The sequence below is a fragment of the Mustela nigripes genome, chromosome 5 (assembly GCF_022355385.1).
Source record: "Mustela nigripes isolate SB6536 chromosome 5, MUSNIG.SB6536, whole genome shotgun sequence".
NCBI classification, from domain to species: Eukaryota; Metazoa; Chordata; class Mammalia; order Carnivora; family Mustelidae; genus Mustela; species Mustela nigripes.
Window position 1 is genome coordinate 48,896,903 of NC_081561.1, and position 15,646 is coordinate 48,912,548.

General features: G+C 38.6%; 1 protein-coding gene across 1 annotated transcript in view; it reads left to right on the forward strand.

Moving 5' to 3' along the window:
• HMGCLL1 (3-hydroxy-3-methylglutaryl-CoA lyase like 1) overlaps positions 1 to 13,735 on the forward strand; it is a 196,124-nt gene extending 182,389 nt beyond the window's left edge. Inside the window, exons 7-8 of the mRNA XM_059400225.1 lie at positions 7,895 to 8,020; positions 12,389 to 13,735. Of these exons, the coding sequence (XP_059256208.1) occupies positions 7,895 to 8,020; positions 12,389 to 12,490 (228 nt within the window). The 3' untranslated portion in view covers positions 12,491 to 13,735. The remainder of the gene's footprint in view (positions 1 to 7,894; positions 8,021 to 12,388) is intronic.
• Positions 13,736 to 15,646: the final 1,911 nt, after the last annotated feature.

Consider the following 15,646-nt stretch of genomic DNA (forward strand, 5'->3'; position numbering starts at 1 on the left):
ATCTTGGCTCAGGTCATGATCTCAGGGTCATGAGATCTAGCCCCATGTCAGACTCTATACTGAGCATGGAGCCAGCTTGAGATTTTCTCTTACCCTCCTCTTTCTCTCTCTCTCTCAAAAAAAAAAAAAAAAAAAAAGAGAAAGTTTTCCTACTCTGGCTTGTGACATTGTACCTCCTGAACTCCTTGTCTCTTTCACTAACTCACCTTCTTTCCTCTACCTCCAAAAGGTGATTGTTAACTAAATACTAGAATTCGAATCTCTGATATTCTTATTCCTGTCAAGTTTCTTCAGAGAAAAAGTGGAATAAATCAAGATAACTTTTTAAATCTTAATTGCTCTAAAAGGCAACTGCCTAAAGCAAAAAGAAGAGCAACACTTCATGGGCATGTAAATGTATTATGGGTATATAAAAGTAAAGGTAGGGAAACTATAGCACAAAGAGCAGTTGGATGGAATTGAGAATATATTGTTGTAAAGTCTTTCCATACATGTGGAATGGATACGTGAAGGTAGACCTATTTAAATTTATGTTTTAAACCATAAAGTAACTACTGAACAATGTAAAGAGGTAGAAGTATTAAGTCAGTAGAAGAGAGAAAATGGAAGAATTAAAAAAAAATACTCAACAAAAGATAGAAAAGAGGACAAAAAAAGAATAGAAAATAGCTGGAAAAGGTGAATTTTAATCTGTCTCATCAGTTAGTGTATTAGTTCTAATTGACTGATAAAACTGAACACCCCAAAATGAATAACAGCTCAAACACATGTTTAGTGAGGGGCAAGCATCCATGTTTTTGTCAGTGGGTATCTCTCCTCCACGTAATTCATGGGCCCAGGCTCCTCCCATTTTTTGGCTTACCATTCTCTAAGGTCTTGTTGTCATCTGCATTTGACTATTGACAAAATTTCTGAGAAGAAATAATTTAAAAATGGCTTGTATCTCTCTGCTTATGCATCATTGGCTAGTTTACAGTCATGTAACCACATGTAAGTTAAAGGGCAATTTGATTATGCCACCTAGCTAAATCCCAGAAGAAGAGGAAACAATTTTTTTTTTCTGAAGAGCCAGCACTATCTGCCGTAGATCAACAGGTAAATCAGAAGGCTATTTTCAAACTTTATTATGCATAAAAGTCATCTTGGAGTAGGAAATAATGCAAGTACTTTGACTTTATGAGAAAAAAAAAATCAGTTTTGGGGATAGACAACAGAAATCTGCCTTTTTTTTTTTTTTAAGATTTTATTTTTATTTGTCAGAGAGAGAGAGGGAGAGAGAGTGAGCACAGGCAGACAGAGTGGTAGGCAGAGACAGAGGGAGAAGCAGGCTCCCTGCCGAGCAAGGAGCCCGATGTGGGACTTGATCCCAGGACGCTGGGATCATGACCTGAGGCAAAGGCAGCTGCTTAACCAACTGAGCCACCCAGGTGCCCCAGAAATCTGCGTTTTTAAACTAGGACTGAAGTAACTCTGATACTTAGGTGGTCCCATTTTGAGCAATATGGTGCAACGCAAGATGGCACCACTGCGCACTGGACCAGGATGTACCGACACCCTTGAGAACCAGTTCTTCCCCAGAAGAACCAGAGTTTCTTCCCACTCAACTATGTTCTGGGGAGTAGCAGCTTCTGCAGAATTTAGAAAGTGTTAGAAATGTAGAAATGCAGAAGCTCAGGTCCCACCTCAGACATCATAAATGCTTATTCTTTTGTTTGGGTTTCTTGTAGATTTTACATATAAGTGAAATCATATGGTTTTGTCTTTCTCTGTCCCATTTACTTCACTTCATGTAATACCCTCTAGTCAGACATTGTAAGTGGAATCTTATGCTCAGTCACGTTTGAGGGAGGCTGGCTTAATTATTTTGTGCCAGTAGGTTAGAGGGAATAGGTGGTTACTGAAGAAGTGCAGTTTAGGAGTAAAAGCCTCTCAAGAACAGGCAGAAGTAGAGGATTCCTAGAGGAACCATCTCTAGAATTTGGACTGAAACCAGGAAATAAGAAAGGCCGGTATGGTTCTGGGATATTGTTTTGGCAGAAGACGGGGATGATGAGGAAACAAGAGTACACATGACATGTGTGGTATGTATTTATTAGGATAAAAAAAATTCTTAGAAACATAAACAATGCCAAGCATGGTTGGCATCCTCTCCTATCTTCCAGTTTCTTAAGATTTTATTTGACAGAGAGAGAAAAAGGAAGCACAGAGGGAGAGGAAGAATCAAGTTTCCTGCTGAGCAGGTACACTGCTGTGGGGCTCCATCTCAGGAGCATAATGTATAATTCTATACAATTACAAACTCATTAAAAATATTTAATGATTTCATAGTAGTCTATCTTATATAATCTGTTAACTATTTCCCTATTATTGGACATTAACTTATGGCCTTTTTTCTCCAATTATAAATCATGCTACAAAGACTATCTGTCCTTGAACAATAACCTATAATTAAAGTTTCTGGCTATTTTCTTGAGATAGCTTCCTAGGAAAAAATCCTTTGGACAATCAGCATTACTTTCTCAAAAGCCTCTTATCAGTACATTGTGTAGAGACTTTTCAGAAAGTTGAAAACAGAATCTTAAGAAAAGGGAAGCCTTTTGATTGGTCAATGTTCTCTTCCTAATTCATACCTTGCCTCCTGGTGTTATTATATGGATTAAATGAAACAATGCACGGGAAGTGTTTAGTCAGGTGCCTGGCAGACAGTCAATGTTAATGAAATGTTAACAATTAACACTGGACAGTAGAGCCCAGCTATCTGCATTCTTCCTCTGTCTTACACTGTTTGAAGCAGGAGATGGTGCTTATCTTCCTGGAGCCTCAGTCTCCTCATCAGTAAAATGGGCATGGGTTCCTACGCATTTCACCCTAATTCTGCATGGCTTTATCATATGTAAGGCCTAAAGCACAGGATCTGTGACAAAATAAACATTCAATAAATGTTCATTAATAGTCTATTATTTCCTCTTACTGAAATTAAGAATTCCTTTTTTAATCTGTTTCCTTACCCCCACGTCTATGTACACAGTCCCATTTCTATCTCCATTTGAAATATACTAAATGAGGCAAAGAATATAATCTATCTCATTATGTGTACTAAGGCAGAGAAGAGTGAAACATGTAGGAAAACCTTCTCAAAGAGGAAGGAGGTTACATGACACTGTCCCATTAGCTTAGTTATCCCCCAACAGCAGTATATATGCCTGTCATTATTTACATACCAATTTGGTATATACCTCACTTAATTTAAACCCTGGGCTTAATTCATGTATGCTAACTGTTCATTATCAGAAATTTACATAATATGTTACATCCCTAGTACCCATGAATGCAAATAGTGTTTATTTCTCAGGTGGTAGCCTAACTCCATATACAGTAACCGTTTGGAGTGGTGGGCTTAGTGGCAAGAGTACCCTGTTCCATTAGTGTTATCTGGCCTGATGACTGGAAGACCAGTAGCACCATATGCCTGGGTAATCGCAATCCTCTGTTGGAGGGTATACTGGCTTAGAAATGGCTGAGGAGGGACGCCTGGGTGGCTCAGTTGGTTAAGCAGCTGCCTTCGGCTCAGGTCATGATCCCAGCGTCCTGGGATCGAGTCCCACATCGGGCTCCTTGCTCAGCAGGGAGCCTGCTTCTCCCTCTGCCTCTGCCTGCCATTCTGTCTGCCTGTGCTCGCTCTCTCCCCCCCTCTCTCTGATAAATAAATAAAATCTTTGAAAAAAAAAAAGAAAGAAAGAAATGGCTGAGGAGACAACTACTAGAAAAAGGAGTATATTTTTAATATTTATCCCATATGAACATTTGCCTTGTCTCCCAAGGAACTGAAATCCAAAAATGAGTACCTTACACCATCAGAAAGATCTCCTTTTAAATTAAATCTAACATTATAGATTCTTTTAAAGAAAAAGTTGATCTTAGAGGGGAAAGAAAGTAGATGTCATTTCAAAACTTAACATATCAAAATTTTATGTGTTCCTTAATATTTTAGTATCCACAATACCTAAAACTTGATATTTCATTAAACATTTTGAAATCATGAAAATATGGGACATTATAAGCTTTGCAAAATGATTTGACTTAAGGATTTCTCATTTTCTTTGGGAAATAGGTTCTTACAGCACTAAGAAAAAGTCAACTTGTACTTTTCGTTAGCATATCATCATGGTCCAGGCATCTAAGCACTACACAAGATTAATTCTACACAGAGCTCACCTAAGATTGTAGCACAGAACGATAGGCTCGTGGTTTATCTACAATTTACCATTTTCCAGAAAAAGTGGCTATTAGTATTTTATTCATTTTTCTCAGCCCCTAAATCCAAGCGTGTAAATAGAGAGCTCAAGAAGACAGAGCATATGTAACTAAGCAAGTTAATCATTTCCTGGGAACTGGATTAGTAGCTTTAATCGTGAGCTTGGAGGAAGGTGGGAGCCAAGGATACCACCACACTTTGAGTTCTGGGTTTGTTTTAGTTTAGGCAGGACTACCAGTTCCCTTAGCTCTGAAGAAAATGGTTTCTTGTTTATTTATTTATTTATTTTTTATTTATCAGAGGGGGGGGGGGGGGGGAGAGAGCAAGCACAGGCAGACAGAGTGGCAGGCAGAGGCAGAGGGAGAAGCAGGCTCCCTGCGGAGCAAGGAGCCCGATGTGGGACTCGATCCCAGGACGCTGGGATCATGACATGAGCCGAAGGCAGCTGCTCAACCACCTGAGCCACCCAGGCGTCCCGGTTTCTAGTTTAATAACAATATGCTACTTCTCAGTGACAAAATATATAATTTTGATTTCTAATGCTAAACTCCCTGAGCTACAGGATTTTGTATGGATTCCAAGTCCCTGGTGCGAAGAATGCACTTCATAAACGTGTTCACGTCAAAGGATGACTAATAAAAAATATATTAAACCACAGTTTTTATTCTATACCATTAGTCAAAGTTTCCTCATTTCCTTGTACAAAGTTATTTGTATAATATAAAGCTATTTATTTACATGTTTGTCATTTGGAGCAGCTGAACACAGTGGGGTCAAATGCTTGGCTTTAACTCTGATTTTGAAGCGACATTGCCACCTTGTGGTTTTTTGTCTAAAGACGTACTTTCCTTCAAAACAAGCAAGTGCTTTGTTTTTCAATCTATGGTGCAAAAAGCCTGCTCTCATGCACGCACACGCACGCGCGCGCGGGCGCACACACACACACACACACGCACACCCCGGGAACACACACACACACGTGCACACAGACCCATACCCCTGGGAATGTGAAAGCCTGAAAATAGTGGTTTGTGTTTGGAGACACAGAAAAAGGAGTATCTACAAAACATTTTTTAATGAAGACACCCTAGGAAGATCACTTAGTTGTAAAATAATGACGTTAATCAAGAAAATGAGTCTTGGATTCATTTATGTTCATTCTCCTTTCCATACTGTTATTCTACTACAGGTGAAAGTTTATAGAAACTTTTTATGCTTTATATATAATTAGAATTCACTGTGAAAGAATTGGAAAATAAAGACAATTAAAATAAATTAAAATTAAATAAATTAAAATTAAAAATTAATTAATTAATTAATTATGTGCTATAAACACAACACCCAGTGATCACCGCTATTAACTGTTTTGGTCTACCATTAAAAAAAAATTTTTTTTTTTTTTTAAACCTTATAGGCCTTGATGTAGGTATCTTAAGTCTCAAAGGGAAATATAAAAGAATGGTTCAAGAAACACAGTCCCTTTGGTATGACAAAGAGACACAGGAACCAACTAAAAGAACTGCTAAAAACCAACCTGATCCCCAAAATATATAAAGTAATATTAGATTCTAAACCAAACTAAAAAAAAATACCTGGAGTCCCTACCGATAAAAAATAATGTTTGAATAAACAGAGGAGAATATACATGTCCAAACGGGAGCATTCCAAGTGATCTCTGTAGAAATCTCTACCTCTAACTGTGAGCACACAGTCACTTTTCTCCAGAGAGTACAGTATGGAAAGAGGGGAGTAGAGGCTTCCTTACTTCAGTACCCTGACAAACACTACCTCAGCCAGGTGACCAAAGTGCTTATCAGTCATAAATCTTGTTGACAGCATGTGCACCCTTGATATGATGTATTGAGAACAGCATTTCACCTCTGTGGCTTGCCTTGAAGTATTTCAGAATTCTAGTCTAGCCATTAGAAAAATATCAGACAAACCCAAATTGAAGGACAGACAAGAACATTAAGTTCAAAATAAGGAAATTGGAATCACGTATGGACTATAATACCATTCTGATACTGGTCCCTCAGCTGGGACAGGTTCATCATAATCATGCAAGATAATGTAACAATATGGGAAGCTAGGTGCATTATATATGGGGATGCTCTGTTCTCCAACAATTTCCTGAAGATCTGAAGCTCTTCTATAATAAAAAGTTCATCAAAAAGAAAAACAAGGGGCTCCTGGGTGGCTCAGATGGTTAAACCTCTGCCTTTGGCTCAGCTCATGATCTCAGAGTCCTGGAATTGAGTTCCACATCAGGCTCTCTGCTCAGCAGGAAGACTGCTTCCTGCCACCACCCCCGAACCCGGCTCTCTGACTGCTTGTGATCTCTCAATTTGTCAAATAAATAATAAAATCTTTAAAAATATATATTAAAAAGAAAAACAAAAAGAAGTGGGATCCCCAGACTGGCAGTGAGTGCAGCGTCTGCAATCTGGTGAAAAACTCAGATTCTCAAGACTGAGCACAGGTCTTGTGAGACTGACTCTGGAGATGTAGCCACCATGTAGGGTTCCGATCCTGTGAATGCAAACAGCTGACCTAACATGCTGCCTAAAATCTCTGCTTTCAGGGGCTTCTCATTTTAGCAGAAGTCATGTTACTTTTTTTTTCTTTAATATCCGGAAGCTGAGTGACCAGATTATGCCTCTTGGTAGCTTCTGATCATCCAACTATCACCCTTTACGGAGATAGGACATCCCTGCCTCTCTTCTCCAGTCTTCTCCAGTCCTCTGATTTTCAGGGCTCCTTTCAGGCCCCACTGTAATCATGTCCTCAAGGACATTCGAGCTCACACATATCCTCTACCTCTGATATCCCCACACACATGACCTGTAACAATCTGCATGTTTCCAGAAGCCATAAATCCCAGTGTAAATTTCCGGGAGACAGAGGTGACCTTGGGCCAATTTTGTGATCCTGCTGTACTTGAGTTTCTTCATCTGTGATTTGGAATGATAGAAGGAGATCTACCTTATTGGTCTTTTTGTGAAGATTAGGAGTTACTACTCATAAGATGTTAGGAATAATCCCAGCCCTTAATGAGGACTCAGTAAGTGTGAGATGGTGCTGGTAGCTCTCTGCTTCTCCCAAAGCAGCAGGGTTGGGTATGCAAAATAATGGCTCAGTAAAGAACAAGTGAATTGAAAGGATGAATTAAGCCCTCAAAAATCCTATTTCAAACACAGCGACCCTACCACTACCACCAGTCGTCCAAGGCACCTTGACTTTGAGTTAGAGTGTTGGAAGTGTTTTGTGCTTACATAACAGTATTAGGGTCCAATTGGAAAATTGGTTGGAGAATCTATACAACCTGGGAATGAATTCGTCTTACTTCAAGCTTCACCCCCTACAGTTGTGTGGTTATCAACGAATAACACCACTTCAATTTTGATCTAAGATTATTCTACTTCCTGAGATCCCTTGAGTTTCTGTTAGCCTAAAAGACAAGATTAGGTAGAAAAGAAATGAGCACCCTGGGGACTTTTCTAGCAGCAGGTGAGTAAGCGAGTATGTTTGGATAACGGGTTTAGATTTTGCTTATTTGCTCTTTGGAACAGGTTAAATAGAAATTCAACAATTTACGTGCCTTGAATAGACAAGCCCTGAGTGTTCTGGTTTGTTTTCCAGATGGGGATTAATGTGGTGGACTCAGCAGTATCCGGATTAGGTGGCTGCCCTTATGCAAAGGGTGCTTCTGGGAACGTAGCCACTGAGGATTTGATATATATGCTTAATGGCTTGGGGCTCAACACGGTAAGTCACTTAACATATTTTAATATTCATGTATGCCTTTCAGATACAAGTGGGAATGTGTCTCAGATTTGGGAAGCAATTTTGAGGTCAAAGTTTTACTACCCTTTTGCTGTTTGCTAAAATGCACAGTGGGAAAATACAGTAAAAATTCTTTAGGGGGCTTTATAAAGTAACTTATTGCTGTAGCTCCATCATCAATAATGCTACCATTTCACATTTTTATAGTGCTTCATGACCTCCGAAGTACTTTTTCATGTATCATCTGATTTGATTTCACAAACTGAGTGAGAGCCTGTGTCTCTGCCTTTAGGATTGTTGTTTTGGCGCTTTGGTTTGGGATGGATGTTTTCCTAGGAAGAAACAGATCTTGATTTTCTTGCAGTGACAACTAGGGCTTCTCTAAAAGAGCCCGGGGCACTATTGGAATGGTCAGAAAAGAGAGTTTAACACTACTTAGCATGGGAGACACTGGGCAGCAAGAACTGTCTCTTAAGTAAAAGTTCCTGGAAAGTCACATCCTCTATGGCATCCACATAATTTAGTACTTTGTTTGCCACATGCTTGTTAACATTACTTACTAGTCTTTAAGGCAGATTTGGGGAGGAAGGGAGCAAAAATATAGAAGAAAAAAGTTCACAGATGATTAGAAGTTCAAAATATTTTTCTGAGATGTCAAAGCATCCTCTGGATTACAACATGAAAGCTTCTCTCTCTTCACTATACTTACATGAAAGCTCCTGCAGTACCATTTACCTGTAGTTTCCATTTCCATACCATTTTATTTCTCACTCCTGGCTCTTGTGTCCATCACCACTCAGATGGCCTTACTCCCCACACTCAGTTTCACCTGGAGAGTGAGCTGCTCCCAACCACTGAAGTCTTCTCGTGTCTCCCTGCCTAACCCCCAGGCTCCTGCTATTGGGTTCCTTACCTTATGACTTCCATGCCAACCTGTGTGCTTCTACCTCTGAACCTAACCTGAGGTGGTCTCTGGACCTTATTTCTGTGCTTAGCTTTCCCTGCAGCCAGGGAGCAATTACAGCTATGTGCCTTACCTAGAGATGCTCAATAACATTCACTGAGAGATGGGCGTCACTTGGGATAAACATCAAAAACTACTGCCTGGGGGCACCTGGGTGGCTCAGTGGGTTAAGCCTCTGCCTTCAGCTCAGATCATCTCAGGGTCCTGGGATCGAGCCCCGAGTGGGGCTCTCTGCTCAGTGCTGAGCCTGCATCCCTCCCTCTCTCTGCCTGCCTCTCTGCCTACTTGTGATCTCTCTCTGTATGTCAAATAAATAACTAAAATCTTAAAAAAAACAAAAAACAAAACAAAACAAAAAAAACACTACTGCCTGTCTTTCCTGGTTAGGAGTAACTATTATTTCATTTACAGTAGCTTAATCATTTCTGGTAGAATTGTATGGCCATGACAAAAACTGAGGCAAATTAGATTATTTCTTGGAGGTTTAGATGAGTGAATTGATCTCAGCTGATGCTTTGATGCATATTATATATCGGGTCCTGTTCTAGAACTTGAGGACTAAAATGCACATAAACCATGGCTTCATTCCTAAGAATTCAAAATTTAAGGAGAGAATGGTTACGTGGGGTAGGATCTAAAATTCAACGAGCTACCTAGACTAGCAAGCCAAGATTCTCTGTAGAATCTAATGTTACTATGGCTACCATGCCAAGTCACTTACCAAGAGCCACTGATTTGACGTGCAAGATATTTTGGTTGTTTGTTCTTTAATACCCATGCTGTAGCTATGTCGGCACAATTCCCTAATTCTTTCCTGGGTATTCAATTCTCCACCCTGGTGTGTAGAACTTCTGACTTGCCTTTAAATTCATTTTCCATGTTACCATCAGAGGATATCATCCAAAATACAAATAAGAATATCCCTTGTTTCCGCTTGAGCTGTCACCAGTGGATTCTTTTTTTTTTTTTTTTAAGATTTTTTTTTATTTATTTATTAGACAGAGAGAGATCACAAGTAGGCAGCGAGGCAGGCAGAGAGAGAGAGAGGAGGAAGCAGGCTCCCCGCTGAGCACAGAGCCCGATGTGGGACTCGATTCCAGGACCCCGAGATCATGACCTGAGCCGAAGGCAGCGGCTTAACCCACTGAGCCACCCAGGCGCCCCTCACCAGTGGATTCTTACTTCCTATAAGGCAAAGCTGTGTTCTCTCACCTAATATGGCCTATTCATGCCTTTTCAGGTCATCTTTGCCCATCATCTACATACAGCATGGCATTTTTTTTTTTTTTAAGATATTTTGTACTGTTCTTCTGCCTGCATTGCCCCCTCTGTCCCCTTTCTCTATAACTCATACTCCCCAAGCAAGACTCAGGTCAGAATTTACCCTTCCTCACACCCTTTCCAAACACACTCCTCTCTACTTTCTTTTCCTCATTGGGTTTACTGCCCCATCGTCAGCTCTCATACTCATCTGGGCATATCTCCATCAGTGATTTTAATTGTAATACAGGAACCACCCCCCCAACAGGGGTCCATATCACCTGCTTGATGCTCTTACAGTCTGAGGATAGAAATCTCATTTTACATGGGGTTTTTGAAAACCCAGAACATATCATAGTACATGAGACATATTTAAGCACCTCGCAAATGATTCAATAATAAGTGCAATGTTACTATATAATGATATCTTTTAGGTAAATTGATAAAGGCAAAAGGGATTTTTTTTTTAACATAAAATGTCTGCAAATCCCAGTGCATACTTATCAATGGAATTCTTGGAAAGCAAAGAACACTGGTGACTAATATCTTTCTAGAATCCTTTGCTGGTATAATTCAAAAATGATAGGCACATGTTGCTAATTAGTCATAAAACTTAAATAGGATTCCATTTAAGATGTCAACTAAGAAGTGCTTAACATATACCTATATATATAGGTATAGGTATAGCTATATATAGGTATAGGTATAGCTGTATACCTATATATATAGGTATATGTTAAGCACTTCTTAGTTGTATATATATATATATATATATATATACACACACATATATATTATATAATGTATATAACATATATAACAAAAACATATCTATATATAGGTATAGCACTTCTTAGTTGTATATATATGTGTGTGTGTGTATATATATATACATAGTTGTATATATATGCGTATATATAGGTATAGCACTTCTTAGCTGTATAGATATACATATATATTATATATTATATAACATATATATATATATAACATATACAACAAAACATATACCTATATATATATAGCTATATGTTATATAGGTATATGTTAAGCATCTCTATGCTATATAGGTATATGTTAGCACTTCTTAGTTGACATCTTAAATGGATATATATATCCATTTATATATATATAACATATATTCTACCTATAGCTGTTCCCAGGACAGAACAATCTCAAATCAAAGCAAATGTTGAGACCTGAAGAACAACTTTTTATTGTCTCTTTTAAGAAAATGACAGACTTACATAAATATTAAGAACTACTTAATAGTAAGGAAGCCTGAGTCTGTTCAGTTTTAAGTCAACATTGTTTCTATTCCATGGTAAGGCAAGACATAGGAGTTTATGAAATGCTACCTGAGGGCAAATCTCTGGCTAATCCACCTAATGCTCTACCTCCCCTATAGTGACAGCTGAGGTGCAGAGTGGAGACCTCGATGGGGATCTTTGGTTACACGGAGATGAGGAGCATGCCCTGAACTTGGCCTTCATACCCAACTGCTTATCTGTCTTTCATGGATTTACCTAAGCTTTTGTTGATCCTGTTTATGCTTTCAAATAGTACAACTTCTCAGACAAACACGTTCCAGATGTGTACTAATACTGCTCCATTTTATTTGACCTACAACTACTTCCCTCAATATCATACTGGTAGTGTTTCTGAATACCATTAAAATTATACATATACATTGCTCATAGGCTTATCAGGTTGTTTCTTTATATAGTAAAAAGGTTCTTTCTTAAGTCATTATCTATGAACTCCTCCAAACCCTACTAATTTTAATTGCTCGCCACTGGTATTTTGTAGATTGTTTCTAGTTCTGTTATTGTCCTTCCTAGAATTCAGATACCACCCCGAATTACATGGATTTTTTTCAGGAATGGCTAGCCTATGATTTTATTTAAAAGTTAAATTCAAGATATGCTTTAATAAAGCATAAAAATTTAAAATCTGCGGATTGTGTGATTCATGAAGAAGACGACAAATGTTACTCTCAAATCAACAAGGAGTAACATTTTGTTTAATAATTTCAAATTGTTAATTAACTACTAATAAAATGGAAAGAAATCTGTTTTGTCTTCTTTCTCCCTAATCCACCTGGTATCCCTTCTTTCCCTTAACAGGGTGTGAATCTTTACAAAGTGATGGAAGCTGGGGACTTTATTTGCAAAGCTGTGAATAAAACCACAAACTCTAAAGTAGCACAAGCCTCCTTCAGTACTTGACTTGGATGAACCTGTGACTCAAGGCTGAGAAGATCCATTTCAGCTACAGATACTCATCTGAAAATCATTACTGTCAACTTGTTCTGAAATGTGACGTAATAGACAAGAGTGGGAAAAATATAATTTTAAAGAATATTACTGGATGGATTACAAAATCGGTGGAAAGCAATACCAATCATTGGTAAATTGCAAGCTGAAGCTATATAATACAATTTGTAGACCTGCTTTTGAACTTGGAGAAAAGTCTACTCTTTTGCTCTTATAGAAATAACTTTTTAATTTAGTAGATGTGAAAATTGACTTCAGATTTCCCTAAGTATCAAATACTGTGTTAATACTTAATCAAGCTGGCTTAGCACAGTATACATATTGTCAGTAGTTTATGAGCTCCTGCATAGTGTGCAAAGTGTGTGGCCTTGATATGCATTATGCCTCTGGATCTTAACTTTCCATTTGCCAAGTCAGTTAAATTATGGACCAAGCGCCAAATCTCCATCTGACCGTACATAACTTTTAGCAATAGAACTTTTATATTTCTAGTATGGTTAACATCTGTTAACTATTTCAATGACTTTATCTTGTTCCAAGAGGCTGTGGTCAATGGCAAGACGCCATATCCTGGAAACATTACAACCTCCCATGTTTGTTATATGTATCCAGTTTACCATATTTTCTCTTTCATCAGTAAAAACCAGGATGGTGTTACTCAACTATTGAAAAATATAAGGTCTGACTTTCATCTCAATGTCTCAGTTGCAGTGCTAAGAATAGATTGATACATATATTATAATCCACTTTGGTAATTTTCAGATCACATCCAAATTGCCAAAGGAAAGGTCACTGTAACCCTGAGAATATTAAGGCAGTTTTTAATTGAAAAACAAACAAAACAAAGAACAAAAATGAAAACAACTGTTTTCCATTGATTCAGGTCTACTTTGATTAAATCACATCATTTTTTTGGTTGATGTTATGGTTATTTTTAATGTTGAAATGACTGAGATTTTATTACAATGATGTAATAGACATCATTATCAGAAATAACAAAAATTAGTATGTCCAAGTTGAGAAGAGCAGGAAGACTACATTAAAAAAAAAAAAAAAAACATTTCTTTAACCTATGCAAATCACAAGGGGACAGAATTATTAAATGAAGGTCTGAACCATCAGTTCTATTATTTATGTAGACTTCTCCAGTAATACTTAGTGATCTTATCTTTGAATAAATTTGAATATAACTTTAAATATGAAAGTGAGCATTGTGGACTGTCTATTAAATATTCACAACTATTGAAATAAAAAGAAATTCAAGAAAATATGAGAAGTAATGATTATAACTCAGTTAACTTTAAAGACATTCGTAATAAGAATCACAAGGAAAGCATATTGGTAATTGACAAAAGTACACTAAATTCCCACAGAAGAGGCTAACTCATCAGGTTGTGATGGGTGTTGGAGCAGGAACTTGTTATCCTGAGTACTGAGTAGTCACTGCATTTGGGTTCATGTTGTCGGGGGACAGTGCAGGGAGCAAACAAAATCATCATTCTTTATGGATCTACCTGTTACATCTCCCTGTGAGTCTCTCCACCAAGAACACAGCCCTGTGTACTGGGACAGTAAAGGGATACCTGCCCTAGAGTGCACAGCAAGATGCATACCCCATCTTCTGTGAACACTGGATCTTTCTTTCTTATGGAACTGTGAGATTCTTAGTTTTAAGCTACCTGCAAAATGATCTGTTGGTGCATACTGCTTATAGAAACAGCTAGGATTTGTTGTTTTGAAACACAAACCATGGACTCTCCAGAAGGCAGAGCAAGTGATCCAAAACCCCCGGTGCAGCTTAGCACACACTTAGCTCACAGCTCAGTCTACAGATTCATTTCCGAGAATACCTCAATGTTTCCTCTTCACACTCACCACAAGAAAGTTGATGTTTTAGTTATCGGTTACCCTTTCCCTACCCAAACCATCTAAACCTTTCTGCTAGATTGGAGTTTCATTTCTGGTTTGGGGGCAGGCGGGTGGGGGGAGAAATCACTTAAGCACATAAAACCATCCAAAGTCCACAGGCAGAATCTCCCCAAAGCCACATTTCAACTAACCAGGAAACCTTGTAATCACTGTAGGACCCACCCCAGCAACCCACACATAAACCCATACCAGAGTTAGCCTTGGGGAAAGGCTTAAGAATGGCAAAGCAATTATGACCTTTACTGAAATACTTATCAAAACAATCTTTTATGACATCTGCCCTTAGGGAAAATATCCTGTGTTCTAGAATATGTGACATATTTAATCATAAGTTTATGTTTGATGACCTATTATAGATGAAAACGAAAATGATGTCCTCCGAAAACTATAAATTTTCCAAGTTCCAGATTCATGAAATTCACCAAGCAAATAAATGGTAACGGACTAGGACCTTCTGAGAGAATGTAGGATGCCGCTTTATGTTATTCTGATTACTCTAACATTTACTTCCTTCTTAGCTGTTCTTCTATGGCTACTCAGTTCTGGATATGTGCATCCCATACCTCCAAAATGATCGACTCCAGATATGAGAGTGACAGGTTATACAACATTGAATAAGTGAGCCACAAATATCATCCCTATCAGAATGGTCAAGAGGAGATAAAATGAAGGCCTGGGCAACAGCCAGAAATCTGAATGGAAGTCATAGGCCGGTGAGGAGTTGCTGTGAATACCAATAACCATTTGCCAATTGCTTTTGTAAGCTAGAAAATATAAGTTTTGTACCATGTGGGGTAGACCCAGAAGTTAAAAGAATAGTTTAGGAGACAGGGAAAAAGGGAGGAAGATTTTGGGCAAGGAGGGAGGCAGGGAGGAAAGGTGAAGAATGGAGGGGGAGGGGGAAATTTGGTGGCGGAAAAGGGCTGGAGAGAGGGGTGAGAAGCTGTTTGCCCTGAGCAGACCCAAAGGAAGGCACACACTGCTATGATGGAGTCCATCTGTTAGCTGCTATAAATTGCAAATAAAAAGCCTTGGGGCGCCTAGGTGGCTCAGTGGGTTAAGCCGCTGCCTTCGGATCAGGTCATGATCTCAGGATCCTGGGATCGAGTCCCGCATTGAGCTCTCTGCTCAGTGGGGAGCCTGCTTCCTCCTCTCTCTCTGCCTGCCTCTCTGCCTAAT